The 26110-nt window shown below is 47.5% G+C and overlaps 1 protein-coding gene across 1 annotated transcript; it reads left to right on the top strand.

The window, feature by feature from the left end:
• Positions 1 to 1632: 1632 nt before the first annotated feature.
• On the top strand, positions 1633 to 6663 carry sost (sclerostin). Its single transcript, XM_062413692.1, has 2 exons — positions 1633 to 2121; positions 4662 to 6663. The coding sequence occupies exons 1-2, from the start codon at positions 1878 to 1880 to the stop codon at positions 5069 to 5071; spliced, it is 654 nt and encodes a 217-aa protein (XP_062269676.1). The 5' UTR covers positions 1633 to 1877; the 3' UTR covers positions 5072 to 6663.
• The last annotated feature ends 19447 nt before the right edge of the window (positions 6664 to 26110 follow it).

Raw genomic sequence — 26110 nt, 5'->3', positions numbered from 1 at the left:
ACGTGTATGATTATGGAAACATCTCCGAACCACAAATGATCGGGTACAACATGTGTCAAAGAGACGATATCGACCAAGATAATCCCTCCACGTCCCCGGCTCTTTCTTCTCCCCAAAGCCATTCTTCTGAATTGCCCCTGCTCAGCATAAAGAGCTGGACTTTTTTAAAGAGGCCACTTTGATGCTAATGAACTCTAATCCCATCATTTCCCCCTTCAGAAGGATTTGTGTGTTCTCCCTGAAGAGGGCAGTGTTTGAGTGAGAGAGCCTCCATCTGTCAGCACTCATCAAACCCCCGGGATGCCAGGAAAGTTGGAGGAGAGCGCACACGACGTCCTCTGTGCGTTTTATATCTTATTCAAACCAGATCCGAGGATGAGGAATATCTGCTTCTCCCTGTGAGGCGCTCTCTCGTGTCGAGCGGAGGAAGCAGCTTGTAAGAGGTCAGCGGATTCCTGCAGACGGAAGAAGATTTGTGAAGATGGTCTTTATAGTTTGAGAGGTACAACGCTGGGTAATGAGGGTGAGGCATTAATGATGAACTCGGAGGGAGGATGTTGCAGCGGTGGAACGGCCTCATTCCTCTGCTTCGCCCTGAGACTCCGTCCAAAATAAACCAGCTTCAGAACAAAACCATAAAAAAAGAAAGAAGCCTGAATGCTTAGGAGACACGTCATCCAGCGGAAATCATTAAGAAGGAGGAGAAGATGCATTTGTACACTTAATTCCAACGACAACAGCCCAGTGAGATCCTGTGTCTCACGCTTCACATTCACTGTTTCTCTCCCTTTTCCTCCCCCCCCCCCTTTTTCCATCTGTCCTCTCATCTCCTCTGTCTCCTCCTCATCACCTCTTCTTCCTTTCCTCCCCCATTCCTCCTCCTCTCCCCTCAGAGTGTCCTCACCTTTATCATCCTCTCGTCTTCTGTCAACCTCCCCCTCTTATTCTCCTTCTTTTATCTCTCCCTTCCTTTTTCTCCTCCTCACTTTCTCCTCTTTTTTCTTCTGCGTGATGTTCACCCTTTCCCCTCTTTATATACTTCTCCTCCAATTCTCTCTTCATCCCTTGTTTTTTACCCCCTCTTCTCTCCTCTCCCCTCAATTTTGCCTCCTCTTTTTTATAACCCCCCCTTTAATTCTCACCTTTCCCCCTTACTCTCTTAATTCATCTTCTCTCATCCCCCTTTATCTCACCTCACTTTTTAATTTCTCCTATTTTAATCTCACCCTTTCCTCTCATATCCTGTTTTCCACATCTATTTTCTCATCTCGTCTATTTTCTCCATTCTCTTATTTTCATCCTTCTTCTCCTCTCTCCTCACCTTTTCCTCTTCCCTTTCTTATCTCCTATTTTATTCCCACACCCCTTTCATCCATTCCTTTCCTCTCACTTTCTTTCCCCTCTTTAAAACCTCTTCCTCTCCATCTCTTTTATTCCATCTCCTTTCCTCTTTCTTTTATTTCCCTCTCATCCACTGCGGCTCTTTTCCTCTCATCACTATTCTCCCTCCCCCCCCATGTTTTTATCATTTCCCCTCCACTCATCTCTCTGTCATCTCTCCTGTTTTATTCTCACCCTTTCCCTCCCTTTAACAACTCTTCCCCGAATCTCTCCCCACGCTCCTCTCCTCCCTTTGCGCACGCACCCATCTCTCCCCACCTCCTCGTTTCTCAATGAATCCTTCTCCCAGGTTCGACCCCTCCCACTTCGTGTAAGCACTTAATTGTCAGTCTTGACGAAACTTGCGTGAAAGCTTAAATACCGTGCGCGCCCCTGTCTTTCTCTGAGGGTTATCTCTTGTGCGTTAGTGTGTGGAGGTGCCAGTGCGTCTTGTCCTCCTTCTTCTTTGGCTCGTTCCGTGCCGCTGACCCAGCAGCATGCAGGTGTCTGTTGCTCTCCTCGTCTCCAGCTCCGCGCTCCTGCTGCTCCAGGGATGCTGTTCCGCCGTGAAGGGATGGAAGGGACTAAAAAACGACGCCACGGAGATTTTACCGGAGTACCGAGAAAATACCCGGACGCCCCAACAGGACGCGAACCTTCCGCAGGCGAGCAACGGCCGAAATAACACAGTGAATAACCGGGCGAAGAACGGTGGAAGAAACGCAAACGCAGTCTCCTTCAGTGAGTATCCCGTAGAGTTATATGTTTCAAGTTTGATGTGTTGGGAACGAGAGGAAACTGAAAGCAGAAGATCGAGAATTAATCGTGCGTAAAAGTGCGTAAAATGTTTTAAAAAAAACGCTCAGTGGTTTTATTGGAAGCTTTTACGCGTAGATGTCAGGACACGTTTCAGGTCAGAATCAGTCAAACATTTGGCTTTCACAAGAAACCACATGTGAAGTGAACATGTCAACTTCCAAAATAATATTTTCAGTGAGGACGAATTTAAACTCCAGCAAAATTTAGAACCTTAGGTGTAGGTTTGGGATTTTTTGTTATATTAACATTAGTTATATTAATTTTAGTGTCAGTGATGTGTCCAAAAATCTTAATTTAATATTTTATAGTTCTAAGAAACATTTACACGTTCTTCAATTTCTGTAGTTTTCTTTTCACAGAAGTAATAAAATGTTGATTTACTTATTTTCAGTAAATTAAAATAATAAAATCTGCTCCTACAATAAAGAAAATAATTTAAAAAACACGTTGAATTCAACACAACCGACTTCAAATCGCTGAAATTCAACCTTTCTTTTGAATCTGATTTATTCCTCACTCCGGTTCCCTGGTCACCAGCAGCTCTGCCCCGAGGGGAAACTGTTTTCTTGCTCAATCTGTCGAGTCGCGGGTGAAGAGCGGCGCACACACACATTCTTGTGGTTTCTTCCCATGTACACAATTTGAAGTGGGGCATTCACAGAGACGTCAGGGCGTTTGTCTTCCAGGTTATTTCCTTCTCTCTTTAAACTATTAGTCAAGCTCTACTTACAACATAACTATTTGATTGCAACAACATGTCCTGAATAGAAACAAGCCACAGATTGTTCTAGAGGAGAACCAACAGGAGTCTTTTGGGAAATTGTCTTAAACACCGGCTTTGAGAATGATTCCCACCTGTGACCATGTGAAGGTGGATGTAAGTTAATCTCACACTTGTTCTCTCCGAGTCAAGACGGGTGGTGCGATGTTGTTGCCTTCACTTAGATCAAGGCCACTCAAGTAGGGGATGAAAGGAGAAGATGATTGAGTGCATTACAATAACAACAGCTGACGGGGGGGGGGGGGTTAACAAATCTGTTAGTGAGACTCGTTTGTGTCTCTTGATGACTTCAACACGTCAGGAGACTGGACGAGGAGTCACATGAGTGAGATGCAAATCCAAAGAAACAAAAAAGCATCCTCCTTGTTTTCATACGGATGAGCAGCAGTATGTGTTGAGTTTCACACAGGGAGGCAGAAATCCTCCTGGATCATTCTCCTCATCAGCCTCTTGGCTTGTGTCCTGGGACGGCTCCTCATGGTCCCTGGGGGGGGTCTCAGCCGAGGCTCTGACCAGTGCCTGGCCTGGCTCCAGTCCTCTCCCAGGGCTCGTCTCCCGCTGCAGCTCACGCATCTGTACAGTAGTGAAGTGTGTGTGTGAGGCTGCTCCTCTCCAGGCCACCCTCATTAGTCATTATTCTTTTTACAGGCTGACAGACGAGAGCAGGGAATGTGAAGCTGGATTAAAAAAACACAAGAACAAGACAAACCTGACTTTTTTTTGGTCAGACACGGTGCTAACTGGTGCAAACCGCTTTCCAGTGCCTGCTGTTCGATGCCGTGTCCTCCTGCGGTCCCCGTCGGTGGCGGCCACAGAACAACACTAGATCGGATTCTCTCGTGGGGCGAAAAGAGAGAAGTCACCTCACATAAATCCTTTTGTTCAGCCCTTCTCCTGCCAAAGAAAGCCGCAGAGGAAAACAGATCCCTCTCCGAGTGTATCATTTCTTAACCGACGGTTCCGTTTGCCCCCTTTTGTTTAAACGCTGCTTGTAAAAAAAATAGAAAACACACACACACAGGACAATAACTCATGCGTACGGCTGTTAAAGAGCCGAGGCTGGAATATAGGATTACAGGCCGAGTGTGTTGTCTCAAATCAGTCTGGCAGATGTCCAGCGTGTTCAGAGCTGTACAGTTGCAGCACGGCCTTAAAATAACCAGACAGCTATTTACTCTTCCGACACCACATACATTTCCTGAGGGCCGGCGCTGAATGCCAGCTTTTCCTTCCAGCCCAAACCTCCATTAGGGTTTTGATTGAGCTGTTTAATGGTCCTCTGGTCTGGATTTGCTATCAGCTGATTGCTGCCAGCTGGATTTCCTCGTCAAGCCCCACCATCGGCTAATGATCGGACCACGAAGGCAATTCAGGGACTCTGATATGATCTCACTGGCTTAAATCTGGACTTAAAAACACAAACACATTGTTGAGTTATGTGGGATTTATGAAAGAACATGTTTTGTGTTTCACTGGGTATCAGAGGTAATGTTATGAAATAAGTGATTTCTGTACCAAATGAACAGAACCAGAGAAACCAGTGCTCACGCTGGACTGGGACAGAGCTGCAGCCCTGAAGCAGTTAACCTGTCCACTCCAGCGTGCCGGCACTTCAAAGTGTTTGTTTTGGGCCGACGCCATGAGAGTAACCGTGATATCCTGCTCCCCCCCCCCCCCCCAGGTGCCGCGGAGCTGAGCTGCAGGGAGCTGCGTTCCACCCGGTACATCACCGACGGATCCTGCCGCAGCGCCAAACCCGTCCGGGAGCTGGTGTGCTCGGGCCAGTGCATGCCGGCTCATCTCATGCCCAACACCATCGTCCGCGGCAAGTGGTGGAGGAGCAGCGCCTCGGACTACCGCTGCATCCCGGCACACTCCCGGACGCAGAGGGTCCAGCTGCAGTGTCCCAACGGAAACACTCGGACTTACAAAATCCGCGTGGTCACCTCCTGCAAGTGCAAACGCTTCAGGCCCCACCACAACCAATCAGAGGCCAAGGAGGTGCCGAAGACGCACCGCGGCAAGAAGCACGGCCGCTTGGCTCAAGACCGGAAAAAGAACAACACGCCGCTGGTGGGAAACTCGTACTGATGCAGCTCGGCAGCATCTGAGGACAAAAGACTGAAGCACATTCACACACACACAAACACACACACACACACACACAAACACACACACTACACACAAACCAACATATCTCCTTCAAATACGGAGGAGATGCAAGTTTAAAGAGAGCAAATTCATAAGCTAATTGCTGGGCTGACTTTAAGTCATCTGTTTGTTGTTTCAGCCACCTGTGAGCATATGTGTGAACTTTGCTTATTTGCATGAGGGCATGAGTCGGTGCCCGGGCTCGGTCAGGACATGTAGCACCATGACGGATAACACCAACCAAGTATCTGATCACCCCAGCAGCTCCGAGCCTCCCTGCACCCCCGTTCTCTCCTCCACTCAAACTGATTTCATTTAAACGCTCCCCGAGCCCTCGAGTCCATCTGTACAAACATCCAGAGGATGCAGAGCTCCGCTGCAGCGCCGCTCTGTGAGAAGCTGGAAAGGTGTACCTCCGCTCCAAATTGGTTGTAATCCATCTCCTTTTGGCCGCGGGTGGAGGAGATGGTGGCAGCTCAGGGGCTCTGGCGGTGGGATGTTGACAGTCTTGGAGCGGCCCAGGCTCCACGCCGCCCCCCGACAACCCACTAAAGGCCTCACTCATCGGGACAGACCTACCGCACTCTCCACGCTGCATCAACCCCGACCGGGCCTGTCAGTCACAGCGCCGGCGTTCCCACGACCAGGCGCCGTGAGTCAGGACAGAAAGCAAAGCGTCTCTCAGCGCAGAGCACCACAGGGGGCGCTGGGCATTCCGCTGACTCCTCTTAATTACTAAATGAGCCCAATCCGGTGTTGGGATCTAGGTCATGAGAAGCCATTTCCTCCGGCCAGTTCCTGTTTGCTGGAATCTCACACAGAAAGCGCACATGTGTGTAGGAGGCATCAGAAGATTGTGCGTGGTCGTGCTGTTACCTCGGGGCAGAGCCCTCTCCAACACGCCCACACTGGAATTCTCCTGGAGCGGGCCGAACAGAGCCAAATCCAAAAAAAGAAACAAAGAATTCTGCGTCAGGCTGCGAGATTCAAGACACCTCCACTCGGCTCTGTTCCCTAAATAACTCCGACCGGAAAGATAGGAGCTGAAATAACCTAAAAGAGAAAACAGCAATTCAGTTTTTAATCATTCTATCGACTCCTAAATAATCCGACAGGAAGAGGAAGTCGGTGCCGACGCCGACAAACACGACCTCCTTCCTCCGACTCCATGAAGAATATTCACCCTGTTTCCCCAGATTGTCACCAGGCCGCTTATGTTCTGAGAAATGTTAGCTTCTTCTTCTTCTCCCCCCCCCCTCCTCCTCCTCAACAAATTCCAAATAGCAACTGGAAGGGAGCTGCGATGCAAACCTGGTGGGGGGTGGGGGCGGGGGGGGGGCGGCTGTTCTCCACAGACACAAAAGAAGGACTGCGATAAAGAATGAACTGCATATTTATTTTTTATTTCCACATTTAAATTATTTATGCAACCTTTTTGTAGTAAATGATTTGTAGCCATTATTGTCATATAGTGTGATAGAGAGACTTTGGAAATGAAATGCTGTACAGTACATGAATAAAGATAAAGGCAGATATATTTGAAAGCACCGGCTGTTTGTGTTGTTATTCATATTCAACGTGTGTTTTTATTTAATCCAACTGTATCCAGCACTGAAAATAAAATAGCTGTGATAGTGTTTTTAACCCCTTCTGTGATTATATTCGTGCAGAGCGACATTATATCGTGTTATTAATGTTTATATCGATATTAAAGACGTGGGGTTAAAGTAAAGTTTTGCCCTGACTTGTTGCATGCTTGGAAAATCTCCAAATTTAGACGTGTGATGTCTGCGCGGAGGAATTCAGCCAATTAGAAGGCTGAGGTTTGTCTGCACAGCTTTGCAGCAGAAGAGAATCTTTACTCTGGAGATTTCCGCCTCAACTTTCCTTTGTTTTGCGAGGGGTGTGTAGAAGCCGGAGCCGTCACTCACTCCTCTCCGCCTCGCCTCCCTCAAGGCTTCAAACTCTGGTTTTCAAAAAAAAGGCACCCCCCCCCCTCCTCGCTTTATTTGTGGATGTTTGTCATTTCTGACGTGCAGCAGTTGAACGTTTGTGTGTGTGTGGGGGGGGGGTTACACGATCCAGGCGCCGAGAGTGTAACCGGCTAAATGAGGTGTTTATATGCAAAGTGTTATTTTAATTACAGGCAGGAAGGCTCCCCCCCCCCCCCCGAGCGTCGGTTAAACTCACTGTGAACACAGAACAGAGAGTCACTGCAGAAACTGACTGGGAACTTGTGCCACAGCAGAAAGGACGGTGTTACATTTCACTACATCATCAGTAACGTGTGGTCATCGTGTCGCTCTCAAACACGGGTTTCCAGGAGAGAACAGACATGCCATGCTCTCACTCAGGCAACCAGGGCGGAAAACAAGTTTCCCAAGAAATTCAAGAACACGGGACGTGAACGGTAACTAAATATATTGATGCTGACAAAGCATCTGCCCTGCGTTACTGTACAAACACACACACACACACACACACACACACCCACACACACACTGCGACCCATAAATGACCCCTACAAATCTGAGGTGCACCAGAAGTCCTGGTTCCCAACCCAGTTAAATTTGATTCATGGTTATGGGTACATTTAAACTTCATTAAATTACAGTATGCTATTTATTCCTGGAAAAATCTGAAGTTGAAATGACCGTGCAGTATTTTTGAATTATCTAAAATCATATTTAATAAAGCCGAGTGAGCTGTAAGAAGTAGTTTTATTGTGAAAAGCCAACAACATGACCTCTGACCCCTTCACTCCACAATCTGACACAACTAACAGCGAAGTAGTGAGTCCATCAAAATGCATCACAAAGACAAAAAGTGGTGAATAAGTTCAAATTCAAAAATGTTCCAAATAGCTTTAGCCTTTGTTTTAGCCACACGCTGAGGAAACACATCGACAGCTGCAGGCGCTGAGCTGATTTTGAAAGATACTCTTCCAGTTACACAACTTGGATGACAAGGATGAGGCCATAATCCAGTGGATGTGAGTGTTACGTAGCGTTTGTGTTTAATCACAGCTGACGGGTCGGGGGTTCACGGGTCGAGTCCGGATTGGACTTGGAGATAATTGCAGGTTCGGAGGTTTTGGATCCATGCAGGGTTCTGCCCCCAACCGGGTTACAAGTGTTAGAACCAGGATTCAATTAGTTTACACACAACGACAAGAGTTCAAACAATTCACTCATGGCCTCTACAATGAGTATTTATAGAAGTGACCACAGTGGCTTCCTTTGTCTTAAAGTGGGAGTGGGAGAAATGTAACTGCTGCACCAGAGAAGAGTTACGCAGCCAGATGAGTTCCTCTGCGCAAACTGTAATTATTTCATCTTGAGAGTGAAAAGTTCTTTAGATAATCCCCCCCCCCATCTGAAGTCGTTCTGAAGTTGTTCTGTGAAATATCTCATTCCGGCCTCACGCTGCTCGAGCTCATTGTTCAGCGCGTTGCCAGAAAGTCGTCTCGAGAAGCAGCCACTTGAAAAGTTCAGCCTCTGTCAACACTGACTCAACTGATGTTCTGCCAAATGCAGAAGAGGCCGACGCAGAGAGTCGAGCGTTTATCATCTGCAACTAAAGAGACGCTGGATGATGCGTCCATGTTCAGGACAGCCCCAGTGGAAACTGACTGGAGGTGACATTCATAGCATGTGAAGCACTTTCTCTACCAAATAAAACCAACCCAAATGAACGTCTTTAAAGTGTTTCTGCTCGGCTGCACTTCAGCTGCTTCACAACGCGGCACCGAGTCCAGGAGGTTTCTGGAGACAGAACATTTCTCAGTGAGCACTAGAAAAAAACCATAATATTCATAGCTTTGTGGCCCCGGTTACATGAAGTCACATCCAGGCCCTCTTCAGCCCCACTTCTCCAGGAGCGGATATTATTGCTACAGTCAAACACATGTGGACAGTGAGGGATGTATTCAGAGAGACGGATGTTTGTGCGTCGCCAAAAACTCCCTTATCAGGTCATGAGCAGTAATAGCTTAAAACAAATGGAAACCAGAAGAGATGTCTGGCGGCCTGAAGGGATGAGGAACGCGGAAAAAGCTCAAGTTCAACTAATATCGTGCTCCTCAGGCTTTGGAAGGTGGATCGAGTTTCCTGCGAGCCGAGAGAGCAACTCTCAACAGGGACGGGAGAAGCCGGGGTCAGGACGGAGGAGGGACCGAAGACGTCCTCCTGCGTTAACTTCAGAGTCCGGCCTGGATCTCGAAAGACGAATCCCACTGATGTGCTCCGATCGGAGAGTCGACTCTCCCTGCGTCTGTGAGAGGATTCAGACGAGGGCGACACTCTCCGGCAGAGATGGACGGTAGCACCGCTCGGGTCAGGGGGCTTCTACCGAGCCGTGTAAGCCTCGGTCCCTCGGCTGAGGCCAGGCATGCAGTGGGGGGGGGGGGGGGGGGGGGGCGGGCCAACCACATGTGTGTGCGGGACAACAGGAGGTGCAGCGGATGGGAAACAGCGTTTTCAACAAACAATTCCAAACAGCCGCGGCCCGGGCGCTCCAAGGTTCTGGAGGCAGAAGGCATTTCCCCCCCCTAATCAGCACCTTCTGGAGTTTGCATCCTGCAGAAAACATTCAGTCGATTTCAAAACAATAAGATTCTGACAGAGATAAAGAAAAAAATCAGGGAATGAAAAGCAACGTTGTAAATATTTATGGGAGAATCACAAAAGTTCGGTGTCTTGTAAACTTCTAACGAGTCTTAAATCCAGGAGATAGAGTTTAGTGTCAGGTGTAACTGTGTGTGTGTCTGTGTCTGTGTGTGTGTGTGTGAGTGTTATTTCGAGAGGGCATGTCCAAGCCAGTCGAGAACATGTGTAGTAACAAGACTGTGCAACAACATGTCAGTCAGTAATTAGCTTCACGTCAACGGAACTGATGTCTCAAGGAAAAACGCATTCAAGCAAGTTCGATCCCTCCACACACACAATCAATTAAAGTGTGTGTACACATCTGACGTGTTGTAAACCGTGTGATCGTACACGTAGAACACACAACGAGGATGTTTCCTCCTTTCAGCTCAGACGTAGGAGGGAACCTTCTGGGTTTTCTCCACGTCAGCAGATTAGATTGCACAGTACAAGTACATATAAAACGAAATGCAGTTTAGCGTCAAACCAGAAGAGCAAAAAAGGTAGTAAAAGTGCACAGTATTGTGCAGAGTGGAATATGTAAATAAACAGGAAGTAGCGTTACAAATATAAATGGAATATGAACAGTATTAAGAGGTAAGGTATGATATAAGAATGATGAATACTCTATGAGAAAGATACATATATAAATATGAATACACTATAGGTGGGATAATACAGTAGAAAAAAACATGTCTACTGCAAATGTTGAGTGGCTGGAGGAGGGTGTGTGGCAGTCCAAGCCCGGGTGGAGAGGGGAAGTCTAGTCAGAAGGGACGTGAGTCGAACCCGAAAAACTAAAATGGTCTTTATATGAACGATCAGAAGTTGAATCTGGCAGTAGAGGCAGCAACAGTTAAATTCAACTATTTGCCTTCGAATACGCCAAAACTCTAATGTGCTAATAATCAGGAAACTGGTCGCACAACTGTCGTCGAATTACCTCCGACCAAAGAAAACCACAGACGAGTCGTGTTCGAGACGTTTACAGCGCTGACGACAGATTCTGCGATTTCACTGTTTGACGTCTGCAAATTTAATTTAATTCATATTTAATGAGGTGACTGAACAGTGACCCGGGTCTTTACGCACAAGCCCCGCCCAGCCGGCGCTCCCCTCCCAGGGCGGAGAACCAACATGTCTTCTGAGTGCTGCTTCTCATCACAATCTAAAATATGTCTGTTTTTATTCTCCTCCAGTTTCAACTAGTTTATTGAGCGATGGCAGGAGTTGTGTTTTCAGATTTAGCGACACATTCATGTATCCACACATTAGCCTGACCTGCAGAGAACACGCTCAAAGAAACACACGTGTGCTCACTCACACACACACACACACACACACACGCACAAAGCTGGTGGTCACCCGAACACTTACCCTGCAGCATGTTTTCAATAAGATTTCATTCAGCAGGCACCTCTGTAAAACAACCCGAGCAGGGGCATCGTTAAAGCTCCTGCACGACAGACAATTAAATCTGCTGCGTAGGATTTGTTTTCAAACGGGAGCTCAGTGTGTGGAGGGCGGCGGTCGTGGCATGTCAACGATTACGCCGCCCATGAGAAACTGATTTATGACGGGCAGTAGTCGCTCTCTAACCAAAACCTCTCCTTGCCATTTCAAATCCTAAATAGTGAATCAAACCAAATTTCTCGATGTCATCTTCTCTAACCGCAGCGACGCCGATCGCAGTGTGAACTCCTCCCGACGCTGACTCATAGAACACGTCTCTGATTCTGATCAGGACAAAGCTCAGGGGACAGGAGCCAACGACAGCATCTCGGTCCCGGTGGAGGTGAATTAACATCTGCAGCGTTATATCACCACGCTACGCTACCTGGAGGAGGTGCTACGCTCTCTGGAGGAGCTCCGCTACCTGGAGGAGCTCCGCTACCTGTGGAGGAGCTCCACTACCTGGAGGAGGAGCTCCACTACCTGGAGGAGGAGCTACACTACCTGGAGAAGGAGCTACACTACCTGAGAAGGAGCTCCACTACCTGGAGGAGCTCCGCTACCTGTGGAGGAGTTACGCTACCTGGAGGAGGAGCTCTGCTACCTGGAGGGGAGCTACGCTACCTGGAGGAGGTGCTACGCTCCCCGGAGGAGGTGCTACGCTCCCCGGAGGAGGAGCTACGCTATCTGAGAAGGAGCTACGCTCCCCGGAGGAGGAGCTCCACTACCTGGAAGAGGAGCTCCACTACCTGGAGGAGGAGCTACACTACCTGGAGGAGGAGCTACACTACCTGAGAAGAAGCTTCACTACCTGAGAAGGAGCTACGCTCCCCGGAGGAGGAGCTCCACTACCTGGAGGAGCTCCGCTACCTGGAGGAGCTCCGCTACCTGTGGAGGAGTTACGCTACCTGGAGGAGGAGCTCTGCTACCTGGAGGGGAGCTACGCTACCTGGAGGAGGTGCTACGCTCCCCGGAGGAGGTGCTACGCTCCCCGGAGGAGGAGCTACGCTATCTGAGAAGGAGCTACGCTCCCCGGAGGAGGAGCTCCACTACCTGGAAGAGGAGCTCCACTACCTGGAGGAGGAGCTACACTACCTGGAGGAGGAGCTACACTACCTGAGAAGAAGCTTCACTACCTGAGAAGGAGCTACGCTCCCCGGAGGAGGAGCTCCACTACCTGGAGGAGCTCCGCTACCTGGAGGAGCTCCGCTACCTGTGGAGGAGTTACGCTACCTGGAGGAGGAGCTCTGCTACCTGGAGGGGAGCTACGCTACCTGGAGGAGGTGCTACGCTCCCCGGAGGAGGTGCTACGCTCCCCGGAGGAGGAGCTACGCTATCTGAGAAGGAGCTACGCTCCCCGGAGGAGGAGCTCCACTACCTGGAAGAGGAGCTCCACTACCTGGAGGAGGAGCTACACTACCTGGAGGAGGAGCTACACTACCTGAGAAGAAGCTTCACTACCTGAGAAGGAGCTACGCTCCCCGGAGGAGGAGCTCCACTACCTGGAGGAGCTCCGCTACCTGGAGGAGCTCCGCTACCTGTGGAGGAGTTACGCTACCTGGAGGAGGAGCTCTGCTACCTGGAGAGGAGCTACGCAACCTGGAGGAGGTGAATCGCTGCCTGGAGGAGGAGCTCCGCTGCTTAGAGGAGGAGTGCCTATACCTAGAGGAGGAGCTACGCTGTCTGGATGAGGAGCTCTGCTATCTGGAGGAGGAGCTACGCTACCTGGAGGAGGTGCTACGCTCCCCGGAGGAGGTGCTACGCTCCCTGGAGGAGGAGCTATGCTATCTGAGAAGGAGCTACGCTCCCCGGAGGAGGAGCTCCACTACCTGGAGGAGGAGCTACACTACCTGGAGGAGGAGCTACACTACCTGGAGGAGGAGCTACACTACCTGAGAAGGAGCTACACTACCTGAGAAGAAGCTACACTACCTGAGAAGGAGCTACGCTCCCCGGAGGAGGAGCTCCACTACCTGGAGGAGCTCCGCTACCTGGAGGAGCTCCGCTACCTGTGGAGGAGTTACGCTACCTGGAGGAGGAGCTCTGCTACCTGGAGAGGAGCTACGCTACCTGGAGGAGGTGAATCGCTGCCTGGAGGAGGAGCTCCGCTGCTTAGAGGAGGAGTGCCTATACCTAGAGGAGGAGCTACGCTGTCTGGATGAGGAGCTCTGCTATCTGGAGGAGGAGCGCCGCTAACCTGGAGGAGGAGCTACGCTACCTGGAGGAGGAGCTCCACTACCTGGAGGAGGTGCTACGCTACCTGGAGGAGGAGCTAAGCTGTCTGGAGTAGGAGCTCTGCTACCTGGAGGAGGAGCTACGCTGTCTGGAGGAGGAGCGCCGCTACCTGGAGGAGGTGCTCCTGCCCCTGAGGGTTCAAGTCCCTTCCACAGACAGGACGGAGCCTCTCTGATCGTGTGTACGCTTGTATCCTCGTTCCTCAGCCGAGGAGGTTATGAGATCCATGAGATCTTCCAGCCTCGTTTCAGTGATGTTCCTCTAATACATGCACAGATTTACAAAGTCACTACGTTTGGACTCCTCCTCCCCCCCCTGCAGGGAAGCCGTTTTCTTTGCGAAGTCTGTTGTCGATTTATCAGGCGACAGTCTCTCCCCCCCCCCCCCCCCCCCCCCCCCCCCGCCCCCCCGTTATTCTTACTCCCTCAGACCAACTCGGTGCAATCAGCTCCAAGTGCAGTGGAAATTGCTTCCTATCTGTGTGGCCACGGGTGCATGACCCAGGAGAGGCTGAGGCACATATCTCCACAATCTCCTCAGCTTAGGAAAATTTAAGATCGGGATCAATTCAGCTCTCCCGCCCTTATCAGATGTCAAAGAGCCTCTGGATCCTCAGGCCTCGGCTCCGTGTCCCGGTGTTGACCCAGGATGTGAGGAGCTGCCCCTAAGACGACGTCGTTTCTCTGTGGTTAGAAATAATAACCCATGAGTCGGGTTGTTTGAGTGAAACAGATGATTCTGGGAGGATCTGTCAACGCTCATGATGCAGTAAAATCACATTTTCCTAAGAAACTCAATTGTTTCCACAAAAAAAAAAAAGTATAATTTGTGCCTGGCAGCTCGGACTTCTCTTGACATAAGCGTAATTGATCGTCGGGCACGGCTATCAAACACTGAGTGGACTCTGCTCACAGGGACATGTGCGGTGTGGGAACCTTCTCAGGCGAGGGCAGGGCTATTAGTTATGACAGCTACAACTTAATTGTTCATAATGGTTCTATGAGAAAATGTCTTTTTTATTACTCTTTCGTTTTGAAAACATTTCTTTGCATCATCTCCAAATTCTCAACTGGCTGAAGGAGCTGCAGTCGCCTCCTCATCTCTTCCTCAGACGCCCGAGTGTCACCGTCCTCGGGTTCGTCTCGTGTCTCTCGTCCCGGCGAGTCGAGTCAGCAGAAAGGAGCCCGAGGGAAACGCTGTGTCCTCCACCTCCACCGAGGAGGGAGCGAGCTGATCCACCCAGCAGATGCTTCTGGGCAAGCGACCTCGAGGAGCAGAGATAATTAAATTCATTACAAAACCATCTCAGGCTACTGGTGCCTCAATTGAGCAAATATCACAAAACAAAACTGCACTTTAAGAGAAAACCCACAGTATCACTGACGCTGGAAGAGAACTTGCTCACATCTGCAGTATTTGTGCTCACAGAAATCAAGCATTCTCTTTTTTTTTTCAAATCCACCAAATCTGAATAACATGCCTCAGTGCCAGTTGAGATATGGCTGCCAGACATCAAGGCCAAACACCTTCTCTAAAAGAACAGCGGCTTCAATGGGAGCGAGCTCTTCATGACACGAACGACGCACATCCAAAAATATACAAATATTAAACCTGACTGCTGTTGTGTCAACAGTTAATCACCGAGCACAGACAGTGTGTTCCCCCCCGACGTGAGTGATGTGTTCTGCGTCTGGTTCAGTCTCCGCCTGGAAGGTGATGAAACACTTATTGAAGCGCTGAACTGGAACTCATAAGCAAAGAGCAGCACAAGTTGCCATTCCAGTCATACTCTTCTGATTAACTTTCAGTGTTTTGTTATCTCGCATTCCACCAACTTTGAAAACGATAGTTTGATTTGCGGAGTGTGAAGGAATTCCAGAAGTGGAGAGACACTTGTGCCTCTTCTGGTGTCCTCCAGAAAATGTCCTCGTTGCAGCCAAGTCCCTCATCAGGCCCAGTGAGGAGACTCCCGGTCCCAGTTTGAAGCACCTCCCAGTGCACATGGAACCACAGGAGAATATCAAACCACCATAATTTAGATAATAATCCTCTAAAGTAGAAACTGCAGAGAGCCCTGACCTCAGCCTCATTCAACACCTTTACCGATGGTAGAAAGGAAAACAACAAATTAAACGTGGTAAAATGTCATTATTATCGAATCTGCCATCAACCATCATCGATGTTTTGAAGGCTTCCGGAGCAGACGGGGGGGCTTCCTGGGCCAGGAGCCTGTTTACGTGTTTAGAATTAGAAGTTGAACAGTCACACATCCACCGAACACAGGGAAGACTTCAGGTCCACAGCCCTCAGGGCCCAGATGATTGGAACAACAGACCAGGGTAGTTCTGGTGGTCTGCTCGGCTTCCACCTCTGGAATGTTCGTATTACAAACTGCGATCACTTCCCATCTCCAGAAGAACTGTTACAAGCCTGTAGTTCATTTCAATGTCAGATACCCCCCCCCCCCTCTCCCTCCTCCCCACAACATGTAATGGCATTCACTGCGCCGTGTGCGGACAGATGGGGAGAGTGCTCTCTGCTCCCATAAATAAGGCCGAGGTAGGCTCCGGCCTGTTTCATCCATCACTGGGCTGGAGCTGTGTTTGTGGAGCAGCAGGAGGAGGAGGAGGAGGAGGAGGAGGAGGAGGAGAAGGAGGAGGAGGAGGGATTCATCCATGTTCCCAGCAGCCGTCCCCCTGTGGGAACTTCACACAGCCATTAAACACCTCATGGCAGCCCGTTAGCTATTGGGCCAGCTGAGCCCGAGGAGAGAGCAGCGAGCCCTCAAGCCCCCCCCCCCCCCCCCCCCCCCCCCTCGTCCCTGTGGACGTGTCAACAGGTTTTTCATTTAAAGTTTTAGTGCACACCTCGGGCACATCAGTCTGCTGTTATAGGCGGAGTGGACACGTGCACATCTTCAGCCACACAGGTGTTGATGCAGGACGTGAGATCCAGAGCCGGGTCGTGAAGAACTCAGCTTTGATCGGATCAGAAGAACTTTTATATCGTCTGTAAATGGTCAACATTGTTACAGCTGAGGATAATAAGGATTTCAGGAGGATTGTCGGTCACTGGGTTTTCAATTGTATCTGAAAGGTTCCTCAAATCAATGGAACCAAAGTTTAGTTTGATCAAAAGAGGTCATGAGGTTCTGGATCTGATAGTTCTGACTTTTTGCAGAAGGTTGAGACATTAAACAACAGACGACAAAGAGGAAGCATGATATGACAGCACGTCAACAACACACACACACACACCGTCTAGAAACCAATAGAGATAGAGGAACCGCTCAAAGGCGATGACGACAGGACGACTGTTTCAAACAATCATTCAGTGAATGACAATGTGAAACCAAAACAAACCAGATCAAATGGAAACAATGGAACAAAGACACACAGCTTGGTTCAGACTTCCAGCTGTGATTCATTTTAAATCGTACACTAAAACAAACTGAAATCTTTGAACAATTTAAGATCAACATGGAATCGCTTCTCGATAAATTAGACACAAAAAGGACAAAGACAAAAGCAGCGATTCTCTTGAACCTGCTTCAGGCCTTTTCAGCATCCATCAGCACGGCAATCATGAGGTCATCTCGGAGCCCCTCGGAGCCCATGACGACAATCACAGATGCCTTCTGGGAGGAATGTCCGCCGGCCGCTTGGTGGAACCGGCGCTCGCAGCCCGGCGGGATGCGATGGTGTCGGTCGTGCCCTGGATTCACCTCTGGGAGGGAAACCAAGTGGTTTTTATGAGGGAGTGGAGCGCAGGTGTTGAAATTAGACTGTGCTGCAGATTCCCAAGCTTTTTAAACACATGCATCTGGACCAATAAAGCCCATTCACCAGCAGAGGGGCCGGGCCCAGATATGTGTTTGGTTATCATCACTTATCACTTTATTTTCAAAAAAAAATCTCAAAGAAAAACACAATCACAAGCAAAAAAAGAAAAACTTTCTGCTGCGGCTGCAAGAAAAACAAAAGATCTCAACCAGTGAAATTCCCCACCTCCAGTATGTTCCCCTCCCAGTCGTGGGAGCGGCGGCGGCGGCGGCCGTTTGATCTCACCTCGTCCTGATTAATTAAATACGGAGAATGCCACGGACTCTCAGTGTCTCCCCGGGTTTCACGTCCCAGGCAGGGAGTTGACGGCTTTGTGTTGTGGAGAGTGAAGAGGTGGCTGCTTCCACTCCTTAAAAAACCACACTCCACATGCCCGGGATTCCTCGGGACCGCACAACTGGGCAGGAGCAGGAGCCTGATTAATGAACACGCTTCATTAAGTCTGTTTCCATCGTCAGGCGACTGCTGCGTCTTTCACTTCCCTGACATTTAATATCGGGGGGGATTTCTTACTCCTCGGCGTCAGACTGAAGTCATAGTTCGTAAACAGCAAAGATTTAAACCCATGAAGCTTTTCACCTCACACGTTTTTATTATTCTATCAATCATAATGGATTTACTGAAGAGCTAATGCATCATTTTCCAAATCAGGAGAGATTATGACATCATCATTATGCCGTTGAAACTTGAGGTATTAGAACCTTTTCATTTTAGAAACACATTTCAGATGTTTAGGATTCATGAAAACTCACAAAACTTTGCACCACTGTTTTAATATCATATTTTTATAATGTTTTTATTTCATGCATCAGTTATAAGACATTGAGAATAATATTTTCCGATTGAATTAGCTTCTCACATTTCGATAAACCAATAGGTTTGCACTTTTAATAAGTGAGAAGTATACGTCTCATGCATATAACATCAAATGTGTGGTTATAAGTGGAAATAAAGCCAAATAAGTTATCAATAAAAAGTAATACAAATTAAGTCCACAGTTATGAGAAATGAATAAAAAAACAGTAAGAAAAATAATCTATATTTATTCATTTAAATGAAACATTTTAAATCCTGCCTGCAGTTATAAATTTGAGTTATTTAAAAACAAATACAGTCATGCTAATGATTTAGATTTTCACAAAATACTAAAGAAAAATAGAAAAGTCCTCAATAGTTGCTGTATATATATATATATTCTTATCATCCCTCCTTCTCAATAGTTTGAACCTTTGTTAGAACCACATCCCTGCAGCCCAGTGAGAAGAGGGAGTGTGTGTCTCTGTGGGAACAGCCTGATGATATAGCTCCTCTCTCTGGGCTCCATCATGCAGCGTGACAGTAAGGACACGGCCCTGGACCCGTGACAGCACCTATAAGTCTCCATCGGGGCCCCGGGACAGGCTGTCCCATGACTCTGTGCAGGTGCCTCCTGTTCCTGCCGGAGTCGCCCGCCAGGCAGCGCCTAAGTGGCTCTCCTCCATCTCCTCCTCCATCTCCTCCTCCGTCTCCCGTCCTCTTTAAGCCGAGCGCCATCACGTCACTCAGTGGAGATATTCCACAGCCGCAGAGGGGCTTAGAGCACGACGCCATGTTTAGTGGCTCTGCGGTATCGGATGTCACATCTGACAGCAACTAGAGAGAGGACCAGCACATGTGTGCGAGAGTGAAGCGGTGAAGGTTCAAAGAGAAGAGCATACTTGGTTTAATCCACTTTGGTCTGATAGTACGACATCAAGAGCTCTGCTGGCATCATGTCAGATGTATAAGGGCTTGGTGTTATGTAAAAGGAAGTCAAGTTTAAGTACTGGGATCGTATAAACCAGACTAAATAAACATGGAGGACACGTCTCCTCTTCCTCCGCCCATCCAGAAGTTCAGATGAAATGTCCCTGATACGACGGCTGCCATCAAGTGGAGTCAGAATCTGCACGGTAGTGATCGCGGTGTGGAGGGTCCGACTCCACGAGCACTCGACCAATCGTGAGTCAGAAGAAATACCCTTACAAAATGTTATCTAACATGAATAAAGCTCTGGTTTATGACCTATACTGAAGCCAGCCACCAGGGGGCGATCGAAAGATTCCAGCTCCACTTTCCTGGATGTCTAATGCGTCCATCTTAATTATTTTAGCTAAATAAGCTACAGCCAGCCGCTGCTTAGCTTAGCTTATCATACAAAGTGGAAGCAGCTGGCTCCGTCCTGCCAACACATCCAGAGCTCACTAATTATACAAATCTTATCTGAAACAAAAAACAAAGTGTAAATCAGCAGGAGGTTTTGTGCTGGAGCATTTCTTTGGCTGGGAACATTGATTTCCCGGTGTCTCTGCAGGACGGATGGAAAACAGCCGTTACATCTAAGTGCATTCCCAAATTCAAAATATATTTCAATATTAGTTAACATTAAAGAAAGAAAAGAAACCAGCGATTGTGATAAGATCAGATATAAAAAGGTAGAATATGAATTATTGTTTTGATTCTTCTCTCAGTTTGCGGCCTGTGATCCATCAATCATCTGGTCTGTGATCTGATCACCTGGCAGACGCAGTGCAGAGGACATGGCGTCCCCTCGTCTTTCTGCAGTGGAACATCTGTCCCCGAACATCTGTCCCCAAAGAGCGTCATGACTTCTCCACTCGATGCCTCCGCAGCTGTGACTCCTCAAAAAACAGGAGGGTTATGATTAGAAGTAAATAGGTCAACAAACAATTAGTGCATCTCGGGGGTTCTCCAAACACCAGTGCTTTTTATCAACTCACTGGCACGGTGTGTGTCTGTGGGGGGGCCAATTGGGCCCCGCTTGTAAAATGTGGTTTGTTAGGAAACAGAGCAAACACTCAGCAGACGTCCCCCCCCAGGTCAGTAAAGAGCTGCTCAGCTCGTTAACAGGGAAATCACAGCTTTCACGCAAACGCAACAAACAAAAATAAGTTCTTACGCTAGTGTCGCTTCGGTGCGAGACATCAACCGTGCTAATTGCCACAGCAAGGGGCGGGGGTGGGGGGGGGGCATCTATGCTTCCTTCACGTACAAAAATAATAACATCCGTTTCAACGATGTGACGGTGGCCTACCACGTGTATTATTCATGTTGGCATGTTTAGCGGCCACACTGCCCCCTACATTTTGCGGGTGGTACTGCTCCATGCTGTCTTTATTTGTAAGCTTTCAGAAGATCGAGGTTCTGAGCTGACGGCTGAATGACAGGATTTTTTTTTTTTACTTTGACAGCTTACAAGTGATTGACTGCAGGTGAGGTCTTCAGGTTGGGATTGGATGGAGAGGAGAGAACGAGCTGGTGGAGCTCATGTGATTCACGAGGCAAGTTGAATTTCACTCAGCTTCATGTGTTATACTTTATTTGGTCTTTATGCATGCATGTGGTTTTATAGAGTGCATGGTGTGTGTGTGTGTGTGTGTGTTATGATTAGTGGAATGGCTGGACTCAATGTGCAGAACAGATTACAGACACACAAGCTGAATCTCAGTAATAAAACAATGAATGTCCTGCAGAGAGAAACTGACCCACGGGCGAGGATGAGGAGAAACAGAGCGTCCAGAGCAGAGCTGCAGTGATACAGTGATACAGTGCAGTGATATTGAGAAAGAAGTATAACTGAGGATTGATATTTCACAATTTAACCAAACTTTATGATTAAAACACAAGTGCAAAATACATTAACTCTCAAATTAATATAGAAAAAAACCTTTTATTCCCGTTTATAACATAAATAGACATGTTCTGCATCGTTAATCCTGTAAAGAAAAGTTTTCATTTCATCAAACACACCGATATGATTAGAAGAAGCTGAGCTTTTTGGCAAGCACCAAAAAACAAAGACATTAAAACACTAGACAACAGGATTGTTTGCAGCCGGAGCTCCGTGAGGTGAAGTGACGCTGTGGCAGGGAAGTGACGGTCAAACTGGTTCCAGATGTTCAACAGGTGTGGAGGACGATTGATGGGAGGAGCCTGAGCTGAAGGTCACGCCCAGCCATCACACACACTTACAGGGAGAGGGTACAAAACGGGGACAAAGGTAAACAAGTCCAGGACCCTGAGGTTCATTATCTAATGATGTTCATACGTGTTTTGCATATTTATTTAAGTCTGTATACGTATGTGATGTCAATAGGTCGCTTAAATCGACTGTGTGTCAAATTAAAAGCACCTGATTTCCCTGTGTAATTCAACCCCTACATTTGAAATGTGTCTTATTCTGTTGGGACGATGTTTTGCTTTCAAAAACCAGCTGCAATCCAAATACTTCCTGGGATATTTCATTGCCCACAGGCACAAGGAGCCCAGAGGACGGAATCAGCACAATTCAACAGATCTGAGCTGTAACGACACATTTCTGTCGGATTCGATTCTGCTGCGTCTGAAACGCTCAACACGACGGATCCAGCTCGAAACACTCAGGAACGTTTCGCCAAAAGTCTCCGACGCGTTCCACAAACATCTGATTTCATGTTACAAGTTCAACAGGCGAGGGGGGGGAAGACAAAGGGCCGCAGGACACCTCTGATGTCTGCGCCATTAAAAACATGCGTCCTCCTGTGAGCAGCAACAGAGCCCGGTCCAACTGAAACCTTAGATCACCGGAGGGAGGAAGAAAAAGAGTTTTGCAAGTGTATCTGTCTCCCTGTTGGATCCAGGATCGCACAAGTATGTGCATCGTGAGGAAGACGGTGCCATCGGATTCTCAACACACAATTGACGACAAACGCTAATACAAGCATGCAGGGCCAGTAGGTGGCGACGAGTCTACGTTAATAATCCGACAAACACCAGAGAAGAAGATTGGGCCCACGCTCAGTGAACTCATTCTCCTTCAGGTCAGAGTAACTTTCAAAACCGAAACGATAGAAAAACTCATCAGTTTGATTTACTTGTGTCTTTTATTCACAGCTGGTTAACATCTGTTTCGTCACCTTGTCCAAAATCCTTCTTGCACACGGGTGAGTTTCTGAAAATCTGCTCTTTGGAAGAGGTTTGTAAAAATCTCAGTTGTTTTGCTAAATATCTGCTTGAGTGTGGACAAGGCATTAATGATGAAAGAGAATTAGGGCCATGTTGAAAAACAATATCCTGAGATTTGGAGAAAATGTGTTAATTTGAGCATAATGTCGTAATTGTGAAGAAACTTGGAAGGTTACGAAATAAAGTTGCATATTACGAGAATTAACTGGTGATAATAAAGTCATAATTGAGCAAAAACTCTTAATATTATGAGATAAAGTCATAATTTTATTTATAACCCCCCCCCCCAGACACACACACACATTTCCTCCTGCAGAAAAGATGCAGTTTCCCTCAGGTCTGTGTGGTTCTTTCTTTGCTGTTGACTCATAACATTATGGCGCCATTTCTCGTAATATCACTTCTTAATTCTCAAAAAACTAAAATTGAACTTCTCCAGCTTGGCCCTGATACCTTGTAGTGTGAGTGCAGAGCAGCTTGTTGTGTCATTTTGCACCGTGGGCATCGGGAGGTGCTGCGATATCCATGAGGAGTGCCTGGGGCCAGCAGGGTGTCTCTGAGGTGCTGATTGATTTGGCAGATGGAGGATAAATTATGATGAAAAGGCCCAAGCAAGGTTGACCCCCCCCTCCTCTATTTATGCTTAATCTGCAGCCAAGGAGAGATTTTATTTTCCTTGCAAGATCAGGGGGAAAAAACGGCCGGGGAATCATTCTCCTAAACCCTCGGTTGGCAGCCGGCGACTCGGAGTGGTTCAGCATCTGGTGCTTTATTTTCCAATGGATCTCACAGCTCTTATTTTTTCTTCTTCGCCCCAAATGATTTCGTTGCACCATGTGAGATTGATTAATCTTTCACAACAGCAGGGATTAGCCTTGATTTTAAAAAAACGTCCTGAATCTCGACTCCAATTTTGAAAAAATGTCTTCACATCAGTTGAAGCCCGATCCCCTGATGCGATAACAGTGTAACAGAGGACAGGACATTTTAAATGGAATGAGCTTGTTTAAATAAACAAGGGATAATGGCCGGTTCTGGTTCTGGATCAGGTCCGGTGTCAAATCGTCTCTTCTCTGCTTGTTTTGATCGTTAAAATTGACTTTAGCATCACAGCAATTAAACACAGGAGTCGTAAAACAGAATAATAAAAAAGAAAAAGATAAAACCAAAGTAATAAAATAGCAACTGAAGAGACAAAATTATTGAGGGGCAATAATAAATCACAGCTGGCCGCTCGGTCCGATCTGAAACTGCAGCAATTACTGCAAACCCTCTAAAATATGATGTTATTAAGGTATTTTACATTTCTTCCAACAAAAGCTGCTCGGCTACCTCAGCGATAAACACACGGAGAAACAAACCCAGTAACAACAGTGGTCAGTAACCACAACCGATGGATGACATAATTCTTTTCACTTCCACGATTTGACTCCGCATAAAAAAGAGAATCAGAGCCAAAGCCGTTCCCAGTCTTGCAGGGGAGCCCGACTTTGACCTCTGTCCCGGTGACTCCATCGTGCACCTGTGCAGTCCAGGTCCCGGTTCAAGCCGTGCACTGGGGCCTCGGGCGTCCCTGTCGTGCCTGATGTATTTTTTCGAGTGTCCCCGGGGGTCCTCTCCCCCCCGTAGGTGAGGCTCTCCCTCCAGAGGCCCGATTAAAAAGCGGCCTGCCCGCTCAGCTGTGTTTGCCGCTTGTCAAACAGTCTGGTTTATGGGCTTCATTAGCGGAGGAGGTGGGTTACATGTGGGGAGTGTGTTTTACTGCCACTGGCTGTCGGTGAAGTCCAGAGATCACGACTTCTGTGACACTCTGTAAATCAGCCGGGGGGGGGGGGGGGGGGGGTTGCACATTTGGGTGAAACAACAGGACGAGAGAATGTTAGAAATACAGAAGAGCCAACTCCTCACTGTATCTCCCATGTAAAACACAACTGAACAAGATTTGATGATATATAACCAACGCACACATGGTTTTCCTCTGTGTTTATCTGTTGCTGCCGAGGGTTTGGATTGTGTGTGGTCCAGTCTCACATTGGACCAAAGAAGGAGGAAGACAAAGCTTCTCGAATTACCGGTTAACCCACGTTCCACCCGTCACCTGTGGTCAGTGACCTAAAGAACCAGGTCACGGACACAAGTGGAGTTTTCTCTGAGTTTTCTTGGAGGTAGGGAGAAAGGTTTGGACCTTAGAAGGAGCGTGGGGTAAGGTCGCTGCTCCTTCATGTCGCACGGGGACAGTCGAGGTGGTTTGTGCATCGAGTCACGATGCTACGCCTGCTCCCATTGGATGGTTCTAGCTGTCAATCACACGGTATCCAACCCCCAATGCTGACAGACTCTAAAATTGGAACAAACCCCGAAGCAAAATGTTTACCGACGTCATAAATCAAGCCATTGTCTCTGTGACTTCTATAAAAACTGACTTCTTTCTGCAACTCATGGAGTCGCCCTCTAATGGTCATTTGTGAGATTGCAGGTGGCTCCCCCTTTCCCTTGAGTGTCCTCCTAGTTTTTAGTCGGTTCACTGTGACGGTATCAGAAGAGAAAAACACCACTAGAGAAGAACAAGATGGTGGTGGACGCCTCGTGGTGAACACACAGGGATAATGATGTTGTGTTGAACACTAGCTGCTACACACAGACCTGCCGACAGTCCTGATGACACCTGCTGACGTTCACACACAAAGGTCAGGTCCGGAGACGGTGGCGCTGACATTTGCTGCGAAAACCCTTGGGCAGTAATTGCTCCAGCTTTCACTACACGGCAATGAAACATGTGATTTAACAGAATCAACACGGAACACAATGGAGTTAAGTCCGGAGAATGTTTGCAGTGGGAGGTCGAGACGATTCTTTAGAAAGTTAACGAACTAAAAATAAACCTTTTTGTAATGATTTGGCGGAAAGTGAGCGTTTAAAATGGAGAACACTGTGGTTCCACTCCGGTGAGGGACTAAAACAGATGCTTCACTTTTGGATAACCCTTTATATCCCAGCCCGTGATTTACAGAGCCACTCAGTTAATGTTACAGCCCGTGCACATACCTTCTTCCTACAGTATAACAACATGATGTACTGTCACACATTAACAATAAATACATTGTAAAAGAGGAGTGTTGGATTCACAGACAGCTGCAGCAACAATCCACAGATTTATTTACCTCGTTATTTATGTCTTCGACTTCATTTTTATTATTCGATATAACACACGATGAGAACGAAGGTTTTCTAACTCGAGTCTCGTTTCCCCCGAGCCGTACCTCAGAGTTACGTAAAGTATTTACATGAATACGTATAATTTATTTCTCCTTCCCGCTGACGTGTGCAGTTGTTTCTCCCTCGTTCCTCGTAGTCTTGTTTTCTTCTGCCGCGCTCACAGTCAAAAAGTTTTTCTAGTGCTGTTTTATGAAGTGTTAGGCTGATGAAGAAGAGGCACTAATGCATATAAAGTGTTGAAGGTTTTATATTACACAGAAATTATTGATTTTGAAAACTAAAATCTTTGAATTCTTGTGATTTAACTACTTCACTGACATTATATTTTACTGAGAAGCCCAGAGCATAGGTCAAGGTTTACACAGATATTTACATTATTTAAATTTATTTCAAGAGCTTTCAAATTTTGGTTTAAATTTAGAATTTATAATTAACAGCAATAAAGCTCAGTAACAAACACTTTAATGCATTTAAAAAAAAGGGTGTTTTGGTTTGACAGTCGATTAAATTAACACAAATTACACACATCAACGATTTTTCACATTTTCATCGATGTAATATTACTTTTTAAATTCCTCGTTTCTCCCGATTGTCTGAATCTAATT

This window comes from Platichthys flesus, chromosome 20, assembly GCF_949316205.1.
Source record: "Platichthys flesus chromosome 20, fPlaFle2.1, whole genome shotgun sequence".
Taxonomy (NCBI): Eukaryota; Metazoa; Chordata; class Actinopteri; order Pleuronectiformes; family Pleuronectidae; genus Platichthys; species Platichthys flesus.
The sequence above is the reverse complement of the archived record's forward strand: the minus strand, read 5'-3'. Positions and strand labels throughout refer to the sequence as shown.

Excerpts from the sequence above, each read along its gene's own strand:
- sost (XM_062413692.1), top strand. The coding sequence starts at position 1,878 with ATGCAGGTGTCTGTTGCTCTCCTCGTCTCCAGCTCCGCGCTCCTGCTG. Across the intron at positions 2,122-4,661 it reads CGCAAACGCAGTCTCCTTCA|GTGCCGCGGAGCTGAGCTGC; the intron begins GTGAGTATCCCG and ends CCCCCCCCCCAG.